This window comes from Cantharellus anzutake (genome assembly GCF_015039405.1).
Source record: "Cantharellus anzutake strain C23 chromosome Unknown EI90scaffold_14, whole genome shotgun sequence".
Lineage (NCBI taxonomy): Eukaryota > Fungi > Basidiomycota > Agaricomycetes > Cantharellales > Hydnaceae > Cantharellus > Cantharellus anzutake.
Window position 1 is genome coordinate 582,246 of NW_024066964.1, and position 21,539 is coordinate 603,784.

Below are 21,539 nucleotides of genomic sequence, written 5' to 3' on the forward strand. Positions count from 1 at the left end.
GGTAGTGGGGTACCAGATCAGGTGGGGCTGGGTGGAGCTGGGTCAGGTGGGTGTGCCCTGACAGCAGGCACAGCTGGTACCATGCAAACAAACTGATTATTGCAATTCCACCATCCTCATCAAGCACCCCACTCCCGAAACACATAGACCACTGTCCCAGATACCCCTTCCATGTTTCCCATATTTTTCCAAGCCATTCCTGACCATGCACAACCATCGGTTTCCAAATCAGGCAACTGTCAGCTGCATTGTTACGGGGATGGGGAAAATTCCCCATTCCTCGATCCGTTCTTATAGTGGGAAGATGAAGGTCATGTCTAGTCTGTACCATAATGGGATAAGTAATCGATGAGTGGTCCCAGTCTTGTCTGGGAGGGGACGATCGAATTCCCATCGATCGCGATTGGTGATGTAGTGAGCTATTAAGGGATTGATGGTAGGTAGTCGGAGATATCAGGATGGACGGGTCAGCCACGGGTACTTGGCGCTCCTCAATGGAGCGTACCATGTGTGAGGTCACGGCTTGTGAGATGGGTGAGAACTTCATATAGCTGCCATCGGGTACTTGGTGTTCGCAGTGCGAATGTACCGGTAGTGGGTTGATATCATAAGTGTGCAATGAGGATTGACTAACAGGGCCTTCGGTGACTTGGCGTTCCCAAATGGAACGTACCGTTGGCGGGGAAACATGATGACTGACGAAGGAAGAAACAGATGGTGGATGGGCGGCTACTTGGCGTTCGCATAGCGAATGTGCCGGCATCACGGGAAAGTGGGCCTCAGAGTGTTCACAATCTCTATGATCGTGATGTGACATCGTGTGTCGAGTACTGGGGGGAGAGCGGAGTGATGAGGACCCATAGGGTACAGATTCCATAGGACGAAATACATGTCGAGAGTCTTCAACTCACGACCTTGAGTTCTCACAGCGAGGGCCGTTAGAGGACTCAATATAACCAGACATATAAGACATGTTGAGAGTTGTACAATCACATGGGTTCAGTTGAGTCACAGGGAGGGTTGTTACAGAAGACGACACACAAGACAGTTGTAGAGCAGTTGTTAGTTAGCGGGAACCACCTTCGGCGGTTTCCATACAAGACGCGTGACTATCTACAAATGGTAAGGTCACGGGAAATCCCACGAAACACAAGTAACCTCGGCCAGCACCAAAACCCCAATGGGGAAAGCTTTGCACGAGGGGGGAGGAAAGGGTAGAACGAATAAGGAGGGTAGGGTATTGGGATAGAGGACGAAAGAGAGAAAGAGGGGGAGCGATAGGGAGGAGAAGTCCATGACCATGTGACGGATATGGTTGTTGGAGACTCCGTATTGTCAGGGCATACACCCTGACCTAGCCCATACCGCATCCACACCCGCACTCGCACCCGCACCCGTGACTGCACCCGGCTGTTGCACTCCCCGCGCGCGCCCTGTGCCGGATGCTCAGTGCGGCCGGATGGCCCGGACCTCGGGTCTCGGGTCTCATGTGACTTCCGGATATCTCCGGAAGTTTTCGATGTATTGTGGCCACTGTGGGAAGATGAGAAGTTAACTTCCTTCTCATCTCTGACCCACAGTAGGCAAGTTGTATATACTTGCCTCTCTTTTATATACCATCTCTGACCCACAGTAGGTTGTGCCCTGGACAGGGCTGGTTACACCTGGGACTGTGGACCATAGGGGAGGGTCATGGGGACCCGGGAGTCGTCCCCTGACACGTATCCATAACATGCATTTTCTGCTGCTTCATCCATATCTCCATCAATTCTCCACCGATCCAGACAAATTTGGTATCGTTGGAAAGCCCTTGTCAACACGAGTCGAACGATGTTACGAGTGACGGATCTGGTTTAGCGGTTGAAGCGATCGCTATGGTTCTTTATTTCCTTGACAACATTAATATTGCTTTGATATTACTTTTTTCTTATTTGTTCCTTGGGGATCTGTTGCCATCCTAAACCCGTCAGATCTTTCGGATTTCCACGCGTATTTTTTTCATATTTATAGCTGCCTATTTCCTGTATTTACAAAGAGGACTCCCCCAAGAGAGAGGTGCTCCCCAACAAACATGAAGTTTTAGCAAGAAGTTTACCAGCACCCAGAGCGGCAAAAACAAATCAAAAGAGACCCAAGATATAGTGCAGGGGCAGAGTTCCCCTTAGTTTGATTATCAGTGAGATTTACGAGTTTTTCATTTTTATCATATAGCACCAGACGATTTCTCACCCCCCCCCTTCTCATCATACAAACCTCCCCCAAGCACTCCCAACTCTGAGGCCCCTCTCTTTCTCATTAGGGTGCTAGATCCCCTGCCCCCTTACAGTGTTGCAACACTTGAACTAGGAGAGACACCTGGAAGTAATTCAAGGGGTTTGAGTGACTTGACTGAAAATGTCAGGAGTGGGCAATGCACTGGAAATAGTGCTGGGGGGAGGTCTGGTGGATTGGCCTTGACTTAGTTCTCCACCCAACAAAGGACGCAATACCCTGGATGCAAGGTTTACAACCCATTGCTGTGATTGCAGTTGGTAGCCACTTATGGGGGTTTCATCAGGTAGGTTAGAACCATTGAGATGCAGAGACTTAGAAAAAGTTACATGTTATGGGAGTCTGGTTGGATGATTGGGTGCATGCACCACCTGAGATTCATCCCCAATTGTTAGATAACAGTGGGTTCAGATGATTCCAGAATGGAATTGGAGACTTATTATGGAAGGACCTTGGCCTCAGCAACTCAGGCAGAGCGCTGTGCCATTGCTGGTTGTCCTGGGGGTCCCTAATTTCAGATCAAGCAAGGGGGAAGTCTCTAGGGGGAAATCTAGTCAATTTCAGCCTGAGGTTACAGGTTTACTAGGTACATTATATATGTAGGAGGGGTCCAGAATCAAAAGGAGCAAGGGTAGTCTGAAAGGAGACAAAGGGAGCTGGAAGGAGGAACAACACTGAGGGTCAAGGGTTTGACTTAATGGTGTTTCCCAAAGGAGGAGTGAAGGCCAAAGCCCAAGGAGGAAGGAAGGAGGATGGGAGCTGGGAATGGCTAGCTGACTGAATAGAAAGAAGCAGCAGCCCAAATAGGAATGAGGGAGAATAGCGGAATTGAATGGGACAATGCAATAGTTGCAAGGTCTGAAGTAAGTCCAGAAAGTCTGAACTTGGAAGTCAAACTCCAGAATATTGGCAAAGGTAAATAAATGGAATTGGCTAACCAATACAATGGGTATAAGTGGAGGTGGGGTCAAAGTCCAAGGTTGGAGCTAAGACCAGAGGTTTCAGAGATGGAGACACAAATGGGATTCCAGAGTGGAGGTCTGGAGTTGGGAGCATAGATGTCATGTTGTAAGGGGGCAAGGGATCTACCACCCTAATGAGAAAGAGAGGGGGCCACAGAGTTAGGAATGCTCAGGGGAGGTTCAGATGATGAGGAGGGAGGGGGGGGAAATTGTTAGAACTGGGCAAGGGTGGACGATTCTGGAGGGGAACCAGAGACTTAGCAAGGAGGGACCTTGGCCTCAGCAACTCATGTGGAGCGCTGTGTTACAGGAATGGGTTCTGGGGAACCCAACCTGAGCCGTTCGGCTCACTATTGGAGGTGGCTGTGTAGCCATCAGAGGGAGAGCGGAATAGGATGAGTGTATGGAAGTACAACCTGTGAGTTGGCCAATGGTAACTTGGCACTCCTGGGAGCATACCGGTAGTGAGTATGATGTGGGCTCCTTGAGGGAGCCACCTGGCTGTCTGCTAACAGGGACTTGGCACTCCTGGGAATGTGCTGGTAGCGGGTGTGCTGGGAGTGTTTGGCTAGTGGTGACTTGGTGTCAGGGCCCAGCCTTGGACTCGGAGGCTCCCTGACCTCAACCCCCATCTGGCCTGTCCTCACACTATGCGGGGCATGAGATGTATAGTAAAAGAAAGGGAATATATACACTTGCCTATGCAGGGCATGAGATGAGAAGAAGGGTAAAGGTCTCATCTCCCCGCATGGTTGCTATATAAAGGAATGGGTCACATGCCCACAACTATACAGCTCCTAGAGTTGTGTAGTGTGACCCGGAGGGAACATCCAGGTGGCAGTGCCCAGTAAGCGTGGGAACGTTCTGGGCGAGTTGCTCTCCCAGAACTGTGGCTGTGACCCATGGGAACATTCTGGGTGAGCTGCTCGCTCAGAAAGTTCCCACGCTATCCTGTGCACGCGTGTACACAACACACAAAGGCAACAACAAGGCAACAGTCAAAGAATAAAAGGGGGTAAAGTAGGTGGGGAGTCCGGGGCACCCTAAGGCAGGGTGCTGAACCCTGACACTTGGCGCTCAATGGAGCGTACCAGTAGTGAGGGATACTGGGACTCCCAAAGGGAGTCACCCAGTTGGTGGCTATCGGTGACTTGGCGCTCATGGGAGCATACCGGTAGCGGGAGTTGTTGGGGAAAGCGGGCTGGTGGACCAGTGCATGGTAGTGGGTGACCGTGGGAAGTGGGACCTGTGGGTGTGTGGCCAGGCATCCTGGAGCTGCCTGGACCATATCCTTCTCCTGAGGAGGTGGGATAGGCTACAGTTCCTGATAGGGCACTTCTGGTTGGATGGGAGTAACCACTCGACCACCTGGTGGACTGGTGGGAGTGGGCAGCAGGAGGTTGGGCATGGGAATGCCTGTCAGGGCACATCCGCCTGACCCTGCGCTGCACCCCACGCCGTACCGCACTACCCCGTTATCACTCCCCATCTCCCCTCCCCCATTTTCCCCCTTCTCTCTATCTCTATTTCTATTTCTATTCTACAGTCGATTTCCCTTTCTCCATGTACTACTACATACCTGACCCTGCCCCCCTGATCGCCGCACGTGCCGGGCACACTCCCGCCTACTGAGCGGCCACCTCCGGGATCTCCTGCGGAGACACCCAGGGAGGTGCAGCTGTGTGCGGAGATGACGTGGCTTCCTCCACATGACCCTGGCCGCATGTATATAATAGTGCCTGGGGTGGGAACGGAAGAAGCAGCCTTCTTCTCAACTTCCCACTTCAGTGGTCGGGGACGCTCACCCTGTGACGGGATCGCCACTACGCACAGCCGCTACTCGTCCCACCGAGTCCCGCATGCAGGGACCTCACCGCTTTCGGAGCTGTCCCTGACAATGCCCTCCTCATTGCGGTTTTGTCATGGAGAGAATGAATAGGGAGGTGGACATGGTTCCAGGGTTACAGGTTGAGTTTACAGTGGTGGCACAATGGTGAGGATGTTACAATTGCAGTACAAGGTTTGTGGGTTATGTATTCGATAATGAGAAAACCTCTCGGCAATTGCCATACATGTCATATGACTTGTATCTATCTAATACAAAGGTTGTAATGGCCAAGGGAAGTCCCTTGGAAATCAACAAATCCCCCAGCCAGCACCAAAACCCAGTGGGAAAGCTTGGCATGGGGTTTGACAATGAAATAAAGGTGGAGGGACCAAATGTTTGAATGTTCAGTCATGGACCATAAGATTCTAGGTCCATTCCTATAACATGCTGTACCATTGCTGTTTGTCCATTTGGTCCTTAATTTCAGAGGCATTGAGCAGGAAGTCTCTAGGGGGCATTTCAGGTCGATTTTAGACTAAGGGCCTAAAATGAGTATGTACAAGTGCTGGTATATAATGGAGAGGGAAAAAGCATGAGGAAACAAAGAGGGTCCGGATCAGAACAAAGGTGTCCAAATGGGACAAAGGGAAGATGAAAGTGGAGCGGCACCAAAGGTCATAGGTTTAGAACCTGTGGTACATCCAAAAGGAGATAGGGAGGGTGAAGCCCAGAGGGGCAGGAAGATGAGGTGAAGTGGGGATGATGACTAACTGGCTAGAATGGGAAGAAGCAGCAGTCCAAATAAGGATGAGGGGAAAGCGTGAAAGATACATTACAAATGGCAAAAGTGCTGGGTATGATCCGTGGAGCTAGGAGGTTGCAGAGCTTATGGAGGTTATGGAGGCAGGGTTGAAAGTCCGAGGAATGTTGGCAATTGTCAGAGACCAGGTTCGAGACGAAGGAAAGTCTCCGTGGCGGAGGGCTTCGGCCTCAGTGACTTATGCCAAGAGCGCTGTGCCTAGTAACAGGTCCGTGCCCTAACTTACTAACTGGCAACCAGAACTGAAGGGGGATAACTCTAGTCGATTTTATTACTGAAGTGTAACCTATGTACAAGTTGGATATATATATGGTTACAGTGAAGACGGGTCCGCAAATGGCGCGAACGGAGCGGAGCTAACGGGGTTAAACATTAGCCGACTGAATATTAATATTACCGACAAGTCGGGTCGCGGGGTTAGCGGAAAGGCAGGCGATAACCCAGAAACGGAAAGGAGGGATAGGCCCGAAGGTGGGCTCTGCAGGGCAGGCGAGTGTATTACCCAGCGGAGGCGGGAGTGCGCTAGTGGACATCGGAGCTGTCTGGAAGTCTTCAGGGCTCCATACTTAGGGAGGCGTAGGTAATAAAATTCAAGGAGGGGGTGGAGACCATCGAGGGGTACCAAGAGGATTGCAGAACACGGGAGCTCCGAGGTTAGTGAAGACGGAGTGGAGGTAGACCGGAGGGATCGGAGGGACCGGGAGTCGATGGCCAGGGATGGATATGACAGCAATGGTGTTTACACCAATGCAATGGACTTAAGCCAAGGTGGAGTCAAAGTCCAAGGTCGGAACTATGACGGAATCTCGGAGCAAAGGTACAAGCAGTGTCCGAGTACAGGGTATGGGACAGCGGTGGAAGATCGTAACTTGCCAGAGGTTTGGCAGAAGAGGGTCAGAGGGAGGAGAGAGAAGAGAGGAGTGGGGAGAGGAGTGGAGGAGAGGAAAGGGGTCAGGTCCAAAGGTGAGTATCAGAGTGGACGGAAGTAGGGTAGGAGAGTGACAGAAGGGTGGAGGTGTTGTGAGGAATAAGAGGAGGAGTAAGAGGAGGGTGTCAGGGACAGCTCCGAAAGCGGCGAGGTCCCTGCGTGCGGGACTCGGTGGGACGAGTAGCGGCTGTGCGTAGTGGCGATCCCATCACGGGGTGAGCGTCCCCGACCACTTAGTCTGAAGTGGGAAGTTGAGAAGAAGGCTGCTTCTTCTGTTCCCACCCCAGGCACTATTATATACATGCAGCTAGGGTCACGTGGAGGAAGCCACGTCATCTCCGCACACAGCCGCACCTCCCTGGGTGTCTCTGCGGAAGATCCCGAAGGTGGCCACTCAGTAGGCGGGGGTGTGTGTGGCGCATGTGGCGATCGGGGAGGCGGGGTTAGGTATGTAGTGGTACATAGAGAAAGGGAAATCGACTGTAGAATAGAAATAGAAATAGAGATAGAGAGGAAGGGGAGAGTGGAGGAGGAGAGATGGGGAGTGATAGCGGGGTAGTGCGGTCCGGCATGGGGTGCGGTGCGGGGTCAGGCAGGCGTGCCCTGACAGAGGGGTACAAGGAGGAGTGTGGTGAGAGGAGTGATGTTCAGTCCGAGGTGAGTATCGGAACAGATGGAAGTAGGGTAGGACTCTGGAGATGGTGAAGATGGGGGTCCAGGAGTCGGATCGGGATCGGGTATGTATGGATATGACAGAAATGGTCCAGGTGCGATGTGAAAAAAACTTGTAAATCTCACTAGAAATCAAACTAATGGGAACTCTGTCCCTGCACTATGTCTTGAGCTCTTTGGCTTCGTATTTGCCACTCTGGGCGCTGGTAACATCTGCTAAAACTTCATGTTCTTGTGGCGAGCTGTCAGGGCACACCCCCCTGACCCAGCCCCACCCGGCCCCACTTCACCCAGTACCCCACCACCCAGCCTTCTCCTACCTCCTCCCTCCTTCCTCTTTCTTTCTTTCTCCATTTCACTTCCTCTTCATTTATTTCACTTTCTCTTTATTTTCTCTTTATTCTACATGGACGACCTTTCCTTGTATCAATGTACCATTGACCCACCCACAGCGTGCTCACGACACGCCCAGCCCAGGCACCCCGGGCAACCCCCGCTATGTCCAGCTCGTGCATTCACAGTGGATGCCCTTGGGATCCCCCATGGGGACACCCAGGTGACTACAGCTGTATGCGAGGATGACGTGGCACCCATCATGTGACCCAAGCCGCATGTATATAAACATACCTGAAGTGGGAACCGAAGAAGTAGCCTTCTTCTCATCCTTTTCCACTTCAGTCTGAGTGGCCAGGGACTGTCTCCTGAGCCGGGTCTGCCAGTATGCATGCCTGCTCCACACCCCATGAGACTTCTAGTGTCAGGCATCTCACCCAGGCCTCCTCTACCCTGGACGCGTCCCTGACATGAGCACCTCTCTCTGTTGGGGGAGTCCTTCTTGTAAATACAGGAAAGAGGGTAACTATAAATATGAAAGAAATACGTGGAAATCCAAATGATCCAACGGGTTTAGGATGTCAACAGATCCACAAGGCACAAATAAGAAAAAGGTAATATCAAAGCAATATTAACGTTGTCAAGGAAATAAAGAACCATGGCAATCGCTTCAACCGCTGAACCAAATCCGTCACTCGTGCCATCGTTCGACTCGTGTTGACAAGGGATTTCCAACGATACCAAATTCGTCTGGATCGGTGGAGAATTGATGGAGATATGGATGAAGCAGCAGAAAATGTGGCTGACAGTTGCCTGATTTGGAAACCAATGGTTGTGCGTGGTCAGGAATGGCTTGAAAAATCGGAAAAGAAATATGGTAAATGTGGAAGGGGTATCTGGGACAGTGGTAGATGTATTTTGGAAGTGGGGTGCTGGATGTGGGTGGTAGAATTGCAATAATCAGCTCGTTTGTGTGGTACTGGCTGTGCCCACCTACAACATACTCATCTGGATGGTGTCAAGGTTGAGGTCAGACCCATAATGGTCCAGAGTCAGACCAAAGGTGGTGTTGGAGCCAGAAGTGAAATAACCTCTTGGGAGTTGGCAAGGAGAAGGTGATGGAAGGGAAGTGGGGCTCCGGAGTCAGTTTCGGAGTTCTGGGAACCCGGAGTGGAGGTCGGGATTGTATGGATATGACACCAGTACAGCATGTGGGTCCAGGTTGCATACTACCAAGCACATTTCAATCAATACCAAACTTGACAATCAACAAATCAACCTACTCCCAAATTCATTTGGCTTGAAGCTTGGTGTCATATCCATTCCCAATTTGACTCCCAGACCCCTCTCCACCACCTCTGGAATCCTACCCTATTCCCATCCACTCTGATCTCCACCTTCAGACCTGACACCACCTTCCTCTCTCTTCTGACCAACCTCCACCAAGGTACGACCTCCTGCTCCCATCATGTTCCCAACCTCAGACTTGACTCCACCTCAGCTTAAGATTGCATTGGTGACCTCATTGCACGTAAATGCCATTGCCAATATTCCTTTTACCTCCTTTCAGATGCACCATAGAGTCTAACCCTTGACCCTCAGCGTAGGCCTGCATCCATATTTCCCTTTGTCTCCATTCAGACACCTTTGTTCCATTTTGGACCCCCTCATGACATGTCATGACAATTCAATTGAATCAGACATTTTTTACATTGAAAAATTTGTATTTCATGACAGTTCATGACAAATTATCATGAACTGTCAGGGTGCTGACAAGGTTCATGACTGCTGGTGACACAATATGACATGATGCCTCATGGAGGTTCATGAGTGTTCATGGAGTGTCATATGTTTATTTTGACCTGTCCCCATCATGTAAAATGCTACAATGTCCCATGATGCATCATGGACATTCATAATGCTCCATGAACATGTATGATGAGTCATCAGCATGCATGAAAATGCATGAGATGTCACAAGCACTTATTGTGACAGCATTGACTGATTCAACCTCCAACTCATGGACTTGTGTTGGCACTGCACTGAACTCTGCTTTTCCTCCAGCCACCTTTGCTGCTTGGTGTCAGAAATGGTGTTCAAGGGTATTGTAAGGGATTAACCTTACTTCACTATAATTCTGATTATAGTGATGCCGTTATTTCTTTATTTATTTGTGCTGAGATATGTAATTTACATATATATACCTCGGAGTAGTTGTAAAGGCCCAGTAGCCTTTTACCTCTACCCCATTGAATATACAGCCCATCAAAGCTTATGTTTAGATGGACTAACTGCAAATGGGGGAACAGAATGTTACTGTCCCCAAATAGTAAGCAAACCCTTCAGGTATTCATGGGAAGTAGAGTGGAGTATGGCAGTGTGAGTGATCACTTAGCTGATAGGTTACTCTGTTGCAAGGGGTCAGGGGGTTGGGGTGTTGGTTTCAATGAGTCAGTGGGAGCATTGTGCCACACACTCTAGACTATCCTGTATTTCAGGTGTAGTGGAGGGAACCTTGCAGCAATGTAGGCTCAAGTGAAGACAAAGTCAGAGGTGAACTATGGACAAGAGGACTTGGTGTCAGGGGACGACTCCTGGGTCCCCATGACCCTCCCCTATGGTCCACAACCTCAGGTGTAACCAGCCCTATCCAGGGCACAACCTACTGTGGGTAAGGAGATGAGAAGGAAGCTAACTTCTCATCTTCCCACAGTGGCCACCATATCAGGAAAACTTCCGGGAATATCCAGAAGTCACATGAAGGCAGGATCCAGGGCCAGATCATGCAGCGCACAGAGCATGCAGCACAGGAATGTGTGTGGGAAGTGTAGTGGGTCCAGGCTAGTCAGGGTGTGTGCCCTGACACTTGGGGGGTATTCTAGTTGACATTCAAACTGGGTACATACATAGTAATCTACAATGCATAAATACAAAAGGGAGAACAGAAGAGGGGCCAGTCAGTGTGGCACCTGAATGGGAGGCAGAGTGGTGAATGCAACAAACTAAATGAGGGACAAGAACCAGGGAGACAGAGAGTGAGAGAATGAATGAGAGCAGTGGAATGAACAATTAAACAAAGAGGCAAAGTAGAGAGGCAACTAACAACCTGGGTGCCAATATAGTAGCAGACCAAGTGTCAATATAGGGACAGATCAAAGGTGCCAATATTGGCCACTAAAGTAAGTTAAGCAAATGGGCAGGAACAGGACATGTGGGTGCTCAGCAATAAATGAATAGCATGTAGCTGAGTGATCAGGAAAGTTAGAGTGGTGATGGGAAGGGAGAAGGTGCCGATGTGGGACTGTGTCAGAGACCAGATTGAGACAAAGGAATGTCTCCATGGCAGAGGGCTTCAGCCTCAGCGACTTATGCCAGGAGCGCTGTGCCAAGTTACACATCTGTGCCCTAACTCACTGACTGGCAATGAGAACTAAAGGGGGTCAACTCTAGTCGATTTTATTACTGAGGTGTAACCTATGTACAAGTTGAGTATATATAGTTACAACGAGGGCTGGCCCGTAAATGGTGGGGCCAAGCAGAGCAGAGCTAACGGAGTTAAACATTAGCCAATTGAATATTACCAACAAGTCAGGTTACAGGGTTAGCGGAATGGTAGGCGATAACCCAGAAACAGAAAGGAGGGATAGGCCTGAAGGTGGGCTTGCAGGGCAAGCAAGTGAATTGCCCAGTGGAGGCAGGAGTGCGCTAGCGGATGTCAGAGCTGTCCAGAAACCTTCGGGGCTCCGTACTTAGGGAGGTGTAGGTAATATATTGAAAAGAGGGGGTGGTGACCATCAAAGAGAAGCGGAGGTGGTTGCGGAATACAGGAGCTCTGAGGTTAGTAGGAAGGAGTGGAGGTAGTCTGGAGAGTTCAGAGGTAGTGGAAGTCGATGGCCGAGTATGGATATGACAGACTGTGGACAGGGTCAACTATGGCACCGCTGAGTGATGAATTATGGAGAGGACTGACAGGGCAAGATAGGTGGTGGGGAAGTGGGAGAGTGGTAACAGATGGGCACCTTTGGCAGGGCCATGACACTTGGCAGCACACTACTCATTTCTTGCTAAGTGTCAGGACACAGCAAGGAGGGAGCAGTGTGCCTGGACCTTTCCCCAGAAGGGAGGCCAGAGATAGAGGATGGGTGGAAGGACCATGTCAGAGACCAGATTCGAGACAAAGGAGTGTCTCCATAGTGGAGGGCTTTGGCCTCAGCGACTTCTGCCAAGAGCGCTGTGCCTAGTGACACGTCCGTGCCCTAACTTACTGACTGGCAATCAGAACCAAAGGGGGGGTAACTCTAGTTGATTTTTCTACTGGGGTGTAACCTATGTACAAGTGGGATATATATATGGTTACAGCAAAGACGGGCCCGCAATGGGCGGAGCCGAATGGAGCGGAGCTAACAGGGTTTAAACCTTAGCCGACTGAATATTACCGACGAGTCGGGTCGCAGGGTTAGCGGAAAGGCAGGCGATAACCCAGAAACGGAAAGGAGGGATAGGCCCAAAGGTGGGCTCTGCAGGGCAGGCGAGTGTATTGCCCAGCGGAGGCGGGGGTGCGCTAGCGGACGTCAGAGCTGTCTGGAAGTCTTTGGGGCTCCGTACTTAGGGAGGCGTAGGTAATAAATTGAAATGAGGGGGTGGTGACCATCAAGGGGTACCGAGAGATTGCGGAGTACGGGAGCTCCGAGGTTAGTGAGGGAGGAGCGGAGTTAGACTGGAGGGATCGGAGGAACCGGAAGTCGATGGCCGGGGATGGATATGACAGACCATGGCCTCAGCGACTCGGAGGGGAGCGCTGTGCCTATGTTTGGTAATGCTTAGTGTCTGGTCCTTAACTTCAGAATGAAGGGGGCACGAACTCTGGGGGAATAGTCATTATTGTCGATTTTTGCACTAAAGTGCCATCAACTGCAGTACATGACTTATATACATAATAGAAGCCAAATAGGAAACAAGGGGGAAACCCAAGATGGACTTACCCACTTGCCAGGTTGGCAGGCTCATGAGAGAATCGCCTTATCAAGCATTGTGGAGTGGGTATGTGAAGGGCGGAATTAGCAACAGCTATTGGAAAGTGGGAAAACCTTTGCGGGGTTGGCAGAGGTCCTAGGAGGTCTGTAGTAATATTGGGTAGATAGGAATATTAATAAACATCTACGATGAGGATAAGAGGTACCAGAGAAGGTACCAGAGATTGGAGGTGGAGGTGGACTGGAGGTGGACTGGAGGATATGGCAGAGGTAAGGGAGGGACGAACCAGAGGTGAACTGGAATGGTGGCAGAGTAGATCAGAAGTTGGGCGGAGTTGGTGTCAGGGGACGACTCCTGGGTCCCCATGACCCTCCCCTATGGTCCACAGCCCTGAGGTGTAACCAGCCCTATCCAGGGCACAACCTACTGTGGGTAAGAAGATGAGAAGGAAGCTAACTTCTCATCTTCCCACAGTGGCCACCATATCAGGAAAACTTCTGGGAATATCTGGAAGTCACATGAAGGCAGGATCTGGGACCGGATCATGCGGTGCACAGAGCATGCAGCATGGGAATGTGCACAGGAAATGTAGTGGGTCCGGATGTGGGTCCAGGTCTGGGCTATTCAGGGTGTGTGCCCTGACAGTTGGTATGGATATGACACTAAGTACCTAATACATTTATCTATTCATTCACTTAACTGGCACTTGATCCACTCTATATTGGCACCTAGGTTGTCAGTCCCATTCAGTTGTTCTTCCCACACCAATAACCCTCACCACTCATTTGTTTACTTATTCATTCTTCACTTCCCATTACCTGGGTTCTTGTCCTTGATTCAATTTAACAATCCCCACTCATTTCTGCACTGGACTGACTGGCCCTTCCCATGATTTCTCTCCCTTATTTATACCTTGTAAATACTTTCAGGGACCTTAGTCTGAAATCAACTAGAGCAACCCCCCCTGTCTGGACAGAGTCTCAACTTCTGCAAAAAGGGGGCTCCCCCCCCTCTGAGTCTGTCCCCACTGAGTTTTGCCCTATCTCCAACAGGCCTGCTCCATCCACAAGTTTGCTTGAAGTCCACTGTAAGTCCCTGCTCCACAAATAAGGGATCTCCCCCAGATGTCAAGCTCAGGGCACAGCACTCCCCTTGAGTTGCTGGGGCTGCAATCCCATTCTGCCAACACTGAACAGCACTTCCAGACACACCACTTGCTTCCACCCATACCTCTGTACATGCACACTCTGACAGATGGTATTCATGACTTTCTTGTGTGATGCTTTCATATTGCTTTCAACTTAAGGGTAACATGTAATTAACCATTATTCCCCCAATTGTCATTGTTGTACCAAGAATCCTAATTTATGATCAATCACAATGATTCTTGGGAAGACTCATAGTGATTCATGAAGGTCCATGAGGGTCCATGATCCTTTATGAAGTCCCATGAAGGCTCATGACACTTCTTGCAGCCCATATGCAGGCAGAGATGGCAAGTGAATTGCTTGCTTCATTGGGTCTGATTTGATATCAACAGACTATAGAAACAAGGGTATGCCCTACCTAGCACCACAGGGCCATTCATGGAAGATCCTTCCTGTGTTTCTTGTGAATGAGTTGGATAAGTGAGTGTGGCAGCTTGCTGAGTCTCCCATGCCTTTACTCCTGCAGCTTTCCTCTTTGTCTTTTGTACATCTGATCTGGGAGGGGGTATAGCAGCCTCTGGCACATTCTTCAGGCCTTTCATTCAAGGAGTTGTCAGCTGCAGCTGCCACCCTGAAACCGATCCAGGCCAAATCCCATTGGCTTCATTGATTCCACCACCATGTCTTCCCAGTCATCCCAGGTTTTGAAGAGTGTGTGCTGTCCACGGTGCTACAAAGAGTGCTGTAGTAAAGGTGGTGGCAAACCATATCTTCAGGAGCTTTCCATGCCAAGCAAAACTTCAGGCTGCCAGCAAGGCTGAAGAGGAGAGAAGGGCTCAATGTGTGCAGAATCCCCCTAATCAATCTCCTCTCAATGATGATGACAATGCATCAACAGGGGGTGGGTTGGATGACAATCACTGTGATGGGACTCCAGATACTACCCACAGTGATCGAGGGATCACCCACCTGGGAAGGGTTGTTGTGGATTCCAATGCTGGAAAACCTCTTGGAGGTGCCATAGAGACTCTTTGGGTCCAACTATCTAAGCAGGAGGAGAGTGGTCAGCCCTATGCACCCTTTGAAAGCAAGGAAGATTGGGAACTTTGTCATTGGTTGAGCATGGAGGGTGTTTCACAAGGAGGGATCAATCACTTCCAAAAGCTTAAATGGGTGAATGAGCCTAACATTCCAGATAAATGATTGCTACCAGCTGTGGGATTAGGTGACAGACCATCTGCATCCACCAAGAAGGATGCAGCTTCAATGTATGATAGGGTGAAGATGATGCCAGGCCCACCTTCATGGAGGTCCAATATGATAATCCTTAAAGGAGTGCCCAATGAGCCACAAACACTCTATTGGCATAATCCCATGGAATGTGTGCACTTCCTAATCCAGAATCCAGACTTTGATGGAGATATTGCCTATGCACCCTCATGGGTGTATCATTCAGATGGAACACTGTCAGGGCACACCACACCACTCCATGCTGCTCCCTCTCTTTTCCTTTCCCTTTCTTTCCTTCCTTCTTTCTCTATATGGATGACCTCCTCTCTTACACCTGTAGCACAGACACGTCTGATGCCAAGTACCCTGTGTGGGTACCATGCCACCAGACATGCCCTGCATCCCCACTTCAGTAACTGCAAAAAAGTGTAATCCCAAGTCATGAAGGGTCATGGATTCATGCAGTTTCGTGAAGCTGCACAGAAATTCATGAGGATTCATGAGGGTTCATGCATGAGCATACACAGTCATGAAATCTCATGAAAGTTTTCATGAACTTTCATGAAACTTCATGAACCTTCATGACCAAATATAACCAGTTCAAGTTGGAAATTGACAGGACACATTATGCACCCCCATGCCTTCTTATGAATGTTCATGAATGTGCATGACTTTCCATGAGGAAGAATAGTGTCATATCCATACATACCTGATCTGACCCAACTCCTGCACCAACTCCAGAGTCCCACTTCACCCATGCCCTGGCCAGCCTCCAAGAGTCTACTCTACCTCTGGCCTGACATCACCTTCCATCTCCCAACTCCCTCCCCACTTCTCCACTAAGGTACTACCTTCTGTTCTGTCTCCATACCCTGACCTCAGACTTTGACCTGACCTCCACTTAAGTCCACTGCATAGGTGACCTCATTTCATTCAATCACCTTTCCCAATATCCTTTTGGACTTCCAACTCTGCCTCTGTAACCTCTGTTACCCCTGGACCTCACAGATACACCATGGACCCCACAGTTTACTGCATTGTCCCATTCACTCTCACCTTTCTCCCTTACTCCTATTTGGGCAACTGCTTCTTTTCATTCAGCCAGTTAGAGCCATACACCCCACTCCCACCCCTCCTCCTGCTCCTCTGGGCCTGCACCCTCTTTACCCCCAGATGCACCATTGAGTCAAACCCTTGACCCTTGATGTTGTTCCTTTTCTTAGACCCCTTTGTCTCCATCCAGGCTCCTTGTCCCAATTCAGCCCCCTTTGTTTTCTCTGACCCTCCTTATATACAATGTACATAATTACTTGTAGCCTCAGTCTAAAAATTGACTTGAAACCCCACCCAATTTCCCCTAGAGACTTTCCATTGTTAGCTCCAAATTAATGACAAAACAGTAGTAGCACAGTGCTCCTCCTGAGTTGCTGAGGCCAAGGTCCTCATTGTCAGAGACCGGATATGGGACAAAGGAGATGTCCCTGTGGCAGAGGGCTTTGGCCTCGGTGACTAAACCAGGAGCACTGTGCCTAGTTACACGTTGAAGAGGGCTCACGGCTCTCTATGCCGACACAGCTCGTGGGGAACAACTCTCCCTAAACTCCTACTTTCTTGACTGAACTTCACTATGCTCGATCCTTAACTCTGTGGTGGGTTCTCCGGGATTCCGCAAGGTCTGGGCTCAACTAATCTACTACCCACTCGTTGTGGGCTAGACAGTTGCCCTTATTCCTACTGTTGGATTCCACACACTCACTCCAACCCTAGCGCGTCCTAGCACCTTAGAGGAATTGGGGGAGGGGAGAACTTCTCTTCAAAAATCTGGTATGTACAGGATTATAAGAAATAATTATTTTTAGAAATAATAGATGGGAAATATTGGTGCCATATGGCACCTGGGTACCTTATTAGGTGAAATAATAAAAAGGGTAACAGTATCAATAAAAGAATATCAATCAATAACTGAAATGATGGCAAAATATGAAAATAAAAGAAAATAAGCGATTTCTCAACGGATTTACGGAATTAAGGGCCAAAATTGGAAATGAAGCCGGAGATAACTCTCACACAGCCAATAGGCATTTTTACCAGTTTATTAGACGCCGTGGGAACGAGTGAGGCTGGAATTCTGGGTTGCCACTTGAGATTCCCACACCCGCACATGCTCATGACCTGCCATGCCTAACTTCTCCAACACGGAACTCCATCAAATCCCCACCGATTGGGACGTTCTTGGTATCGTCAGAATCGTACGAATTAGGACTATTTTTAGATACCAAATTTGTACCGAGTCGTCGTGTGAATGAAAGTCATTTCCTAATTGTAGAATTGGGTATCCGAGCCAAGTCTGTGCGTGGGCGATTATCCCACCTACAATGTCCATGCCCTAATTTACTAACTGGCAAAGAGAACTAGAAGAGGGAAACTCTAGTCAATTTTATCACTAGGGTGTAACCTATCCACAAGTTATGTATATATAGTTACATAGGGGGTGGGCCTGTGAATAGTGGGACCAAGTGGAGTGGAGCTAATGGAGTTACATGTTAGCCAACTGAATATTACTGACAAGTCAGGTTATGGGTTTAGTGGAGTGATGGGCTATAACCCAGAAACAGAAAGGAGGGATCAGCCTGAAGGTAGACTTGCAGGGCAAGCAACTAAATTGCCCAGTGGAGGTGGGGGTGCGCTAGCAGACATCAGAGCTGTCCGGAGGCCTTTGGGGCTCTGTACTTAGGGAGGCATAGTGTCACGACCCGACATATCTGACACTTCCCTCTACGCGTCCTAGTGCCACTTGGCCCATCCCTCCCGCTATCATCATCATCCGTCCACCCATCCGTCCACCCATCACCCTCATCCGCACTTCCTCCCTCGCGCGCGTACCCTCCAACCTAGGTTGCCCGCTTCATTGTTGTCCGCCCCCAGCCGGACGGCTTGCTAGATGGCCGGATGGCCTTTTCTCTTTTGTTGTCAGGGGACGCCCGGTTATCCGGCCCCCCTTTACTCTAAGCGATATCAATGAGGTAATTGTTAGCCGAGATTGCGTGAGATAATTACGTAGTTAGAACGCAGATATAACTCATTGCGCTATATTCGCTATCGCGTCACCCCTTACCCGATATTCCCTCATTTCCCGCATCTTCTATCTTCCTATTTGATGTCGTGTTTCTATTAGTTACCATCTTCCCAATGTAACTGCGCTCTCGTGAGTTAGCAGAACTCATGTACATAAGGCTACTATGCCAGCTGGGCTAGCCCCCAGCTTTGATATCGACTAGTTTCCTAGGGATACTCTTACTGTTAGATACTGATCCGGGGTCGGGCACCGAAGGTCGCCGATGCGGACCGCTAAGGGCCGCGATGGCCGCGATGCCTCAGACAAGGCCCGAGGGTAGGGCATTTGGCCTCAGCAACTCTAAAGGGAGTGCTGTGCCCCCTAGTTGTCTCTTGGCCCTCATTTCGAACTTACTGGGGCTGCCTTGTTGGGGTCAGGGCTTGGGGTCGTGGTCAAGTTGATATTAGAGCTAAGGTACTATAATGTAGTATACAGGATATATATATGAAGGTGGAATGAATAGAAGCGGACCCGGGCCGAAGGCCGAAGGGTCCGGAAGCAAATAGGAACAAAGAGCGGGGTTGGCCGCACCACGGCCGGCAATGACCGAGGGTCAAAACAAACAATAACAGATAAATAAACGAAGGGGTGTAGGGCCGCGATAGCGGCGATGGTATCATAGCGGAGTAGGCGATGTCGCGGAGTCACGCTAGGTCGGTACCAGAGGCAGACTCGGGGCAGGGAGGTCGGTGTGGCTGTGGGGGAGTCGGCCAAGTGTAGGGGAGCCTAGGGGCAAGTGGGGGAGTGAGCAGGGAGCCCTCAGGGAGGATAGGGCTGAGGTCGGGGCTCGCGCTCACGCTCGCATAGCGGTAACGGGCTCGGGCGGCATCGGGACGGGCGGCTAACGGGCCGGAATGCACGGCCGTGACACTTACGCTGCGAATAGACGCGCAGACTCTGACATTTGTCCGCTTGCGGACTATTGTTCCTCCTATTGCCCCTTGCTTGCCTTTTGTTGACCAAGTTTGCCAATATTGATTATTTGTTCCTTTCTTCATTCATTAATATCGCGCTTGATCCGCCACTCCTTCCGGGCTGCTCTCATTTAGTTACTTGTGTTTATAATGCGCATAGGTTACACCGGATGTACCTCAGTTCGTATATCGACTTGGATTCCCCCTCTAAACTCTTATCCTCATTGTAAGGCTTCTGTCTGAAATTGGGACACCAACGTAAGAATGAAGCACAGCGCTCCACCCGAGTTGCTGAAGCTAAAGTCCCGCCCCTCTGACCTTACGAGCCCAGACGACCTCGCACACCTCGCAGGTCACCCAGATACGCTTCTGGCATGTTCCTGACACATAGGTAATATATTGAATTGAAGGGGTGATGACCATCAGGGGAGTCGGAGGTGATTGCGGAATCCGGAGGCTCTGAGGTTAGTGAGGAAGGAGTGGAGGAAATCCGGAAGGACCGGAGATAGTGGAGGGTGATGGCCATGGATGGATATGACACCAGCCAAAGAATATATTGTGGTACACTTGAGTACTTGGCCCCTGAAATCACCAATCATCGACCTTATGGAGAGATGGTTGACCACTGAGCACTGGGCATTTTGACATATGTGTTGGAGAAACCATCAGGGATGGGGTACCCCCCCCCCCCCCTGGCATAATGGGCAAGTAGTGTATGGATGCACACTAGAAGTCCTGGGTTTGATACCAGGCTTTTATGTTATTTGTCCAGTCACCTGGTTTACATCATTAGAATTTGGAGTTCTGGATAAGTCCATGTAGTTGCACCAGATACAAATTTCCTCAATATGAACTCCTTGCTGGTGAAGCCCCTTTTGATGAGGGTGGAAATGAGGCAGGTAAGTGGACAATAAGTTAAATGGTTTCTTGAATAACCGGGCTTCAAGATAGCTACACATTTGCACATTCACGAGGTCAACCTGAGGATACTGAAGTGCTTTCCACCAAATGCCTGCAACTTACAGTACTGGCATGACCAACAACCTCTTCCCATGGCCTCCAGGAGTCACTGGTGCCATAAATCAATTCAATTTTGTTAATTTTTAATTCAATCCAAGACCTTTGCTGACATGTGACAGGTTGTTGGTCATGCCAGTACAGTAATCTTATGTGCATGTCTGAGATTTCCTGCTCTCAGGTTTTAGCTCTCACACCCACTGACCCCTTACTAGTTACTGTGCAAAGCACCTGAGGAGAGGCTCCCTCTCAGTAGTATTTTAATGCACCCATGGATCACACAATATCAATGATTCACATATTTCATGTGTCTATGTCAGAGATGGATGGGATTTCTGTCAGAGTTGGGGTCAGATGTTACGGGGATGGGGGAAATTCCCCATTCCTCGATCCGTTCTTATAGAGGGATGAGTGAGGTCATATTTGGTCTGTACCATAACAGGATATGTAATCGATGAGTGATCCCAGTCTTGCCTGGGGGTGGACGATCGAATTCCCATCGATTGCGATTGGTGATGTAGTGAGCTATTAAGGGATTGATGGTAGGTAGTCGGAGATGCCAGGACGGACGGGTCAGCCATGGGTACTTGGCGCTCCTCAATGGAGCGTACCGTGTGCGAGGTCGCGACTTGTGAGATGGGTGAGAACTTCATATAGTTGCCATCAGGTACTTGGCGTTCGCAGTGCGAACGTACCGGTAGCGGGTTGATGTCATAAGCATGCAATGAGGACTGACTAGTAGGGCCTTCGGTGACTTGGCATTCCCAAAGGGAACATACCGTTGGCGGGGAAACATGATGACTGGCGAAGGAGGGAACAGATGGTGGATGAGCGGCGACTTGGCGTTCGTGTAGCGAACGTGCCGGCATCACGGGAAGATGGGCCTCAAAGTATTCATGATCTCCAAGATCGTGAGGTGACGTCGTATGTTGAGTACTGGGGGGAGAGTGGAGTGATGAAGACCCATAGGGTACAGATTCAGTAGGACGATACACATGTCGAGAGTCTTCGACTCTCGACCTCAAGTTCTCGCGGTGAGGGCCATTAGAGGACTCGATATAACCAGACTTATAAGACATATTGAGAGTTGTACAGTCACACGGGTTCAGTTGAGTCACAGGGAGGGTTGTTACAGAAGACGGTACACGAGACAGTTGTAGAGCAGTTGTTAGTTAGCGGGAACCGCCTTCGGCAGTTTCTGTACAAGACGCGTGACTATCTACAAATGGTAAGGTCACGGGAAATCCCGCGAAACACAAACAACCTCGGCCAGCACCAAAACCCCAATGGGGAAAGCTTTGCACGAGGGGGGGAAAGGGGTAGAACG

General features: G+C 49.8%; 1 protein-coding gene across 1 annotated transcript; it reads left to right on the plus strand.

Annotated features, from left to right (window-relative positions):
* Positions 1-14,616: 14,616 nt before the first annotated feature.
* EI90DRAFT_3014753 (uncharacterized protein) lies at positions 14,617-15,139 on the plus strand (the record flags this gene model as incomplete). Its single annotated transcript, XM_039056821.1, has 3 exons — positions 14,617-14,647; positions 14,685-14,777; positions 14,835-15,139. 3 exons carry the CDS (start codon positions 14,617-14,619, stop codon positions 15,137-15,139), a joined length of 429 nt encoding a protein of 142 aa, XP_038918334.1.
* Between the last annotated feature and the right edge of the window lie 6,400 nt (positions 15,140-21,539).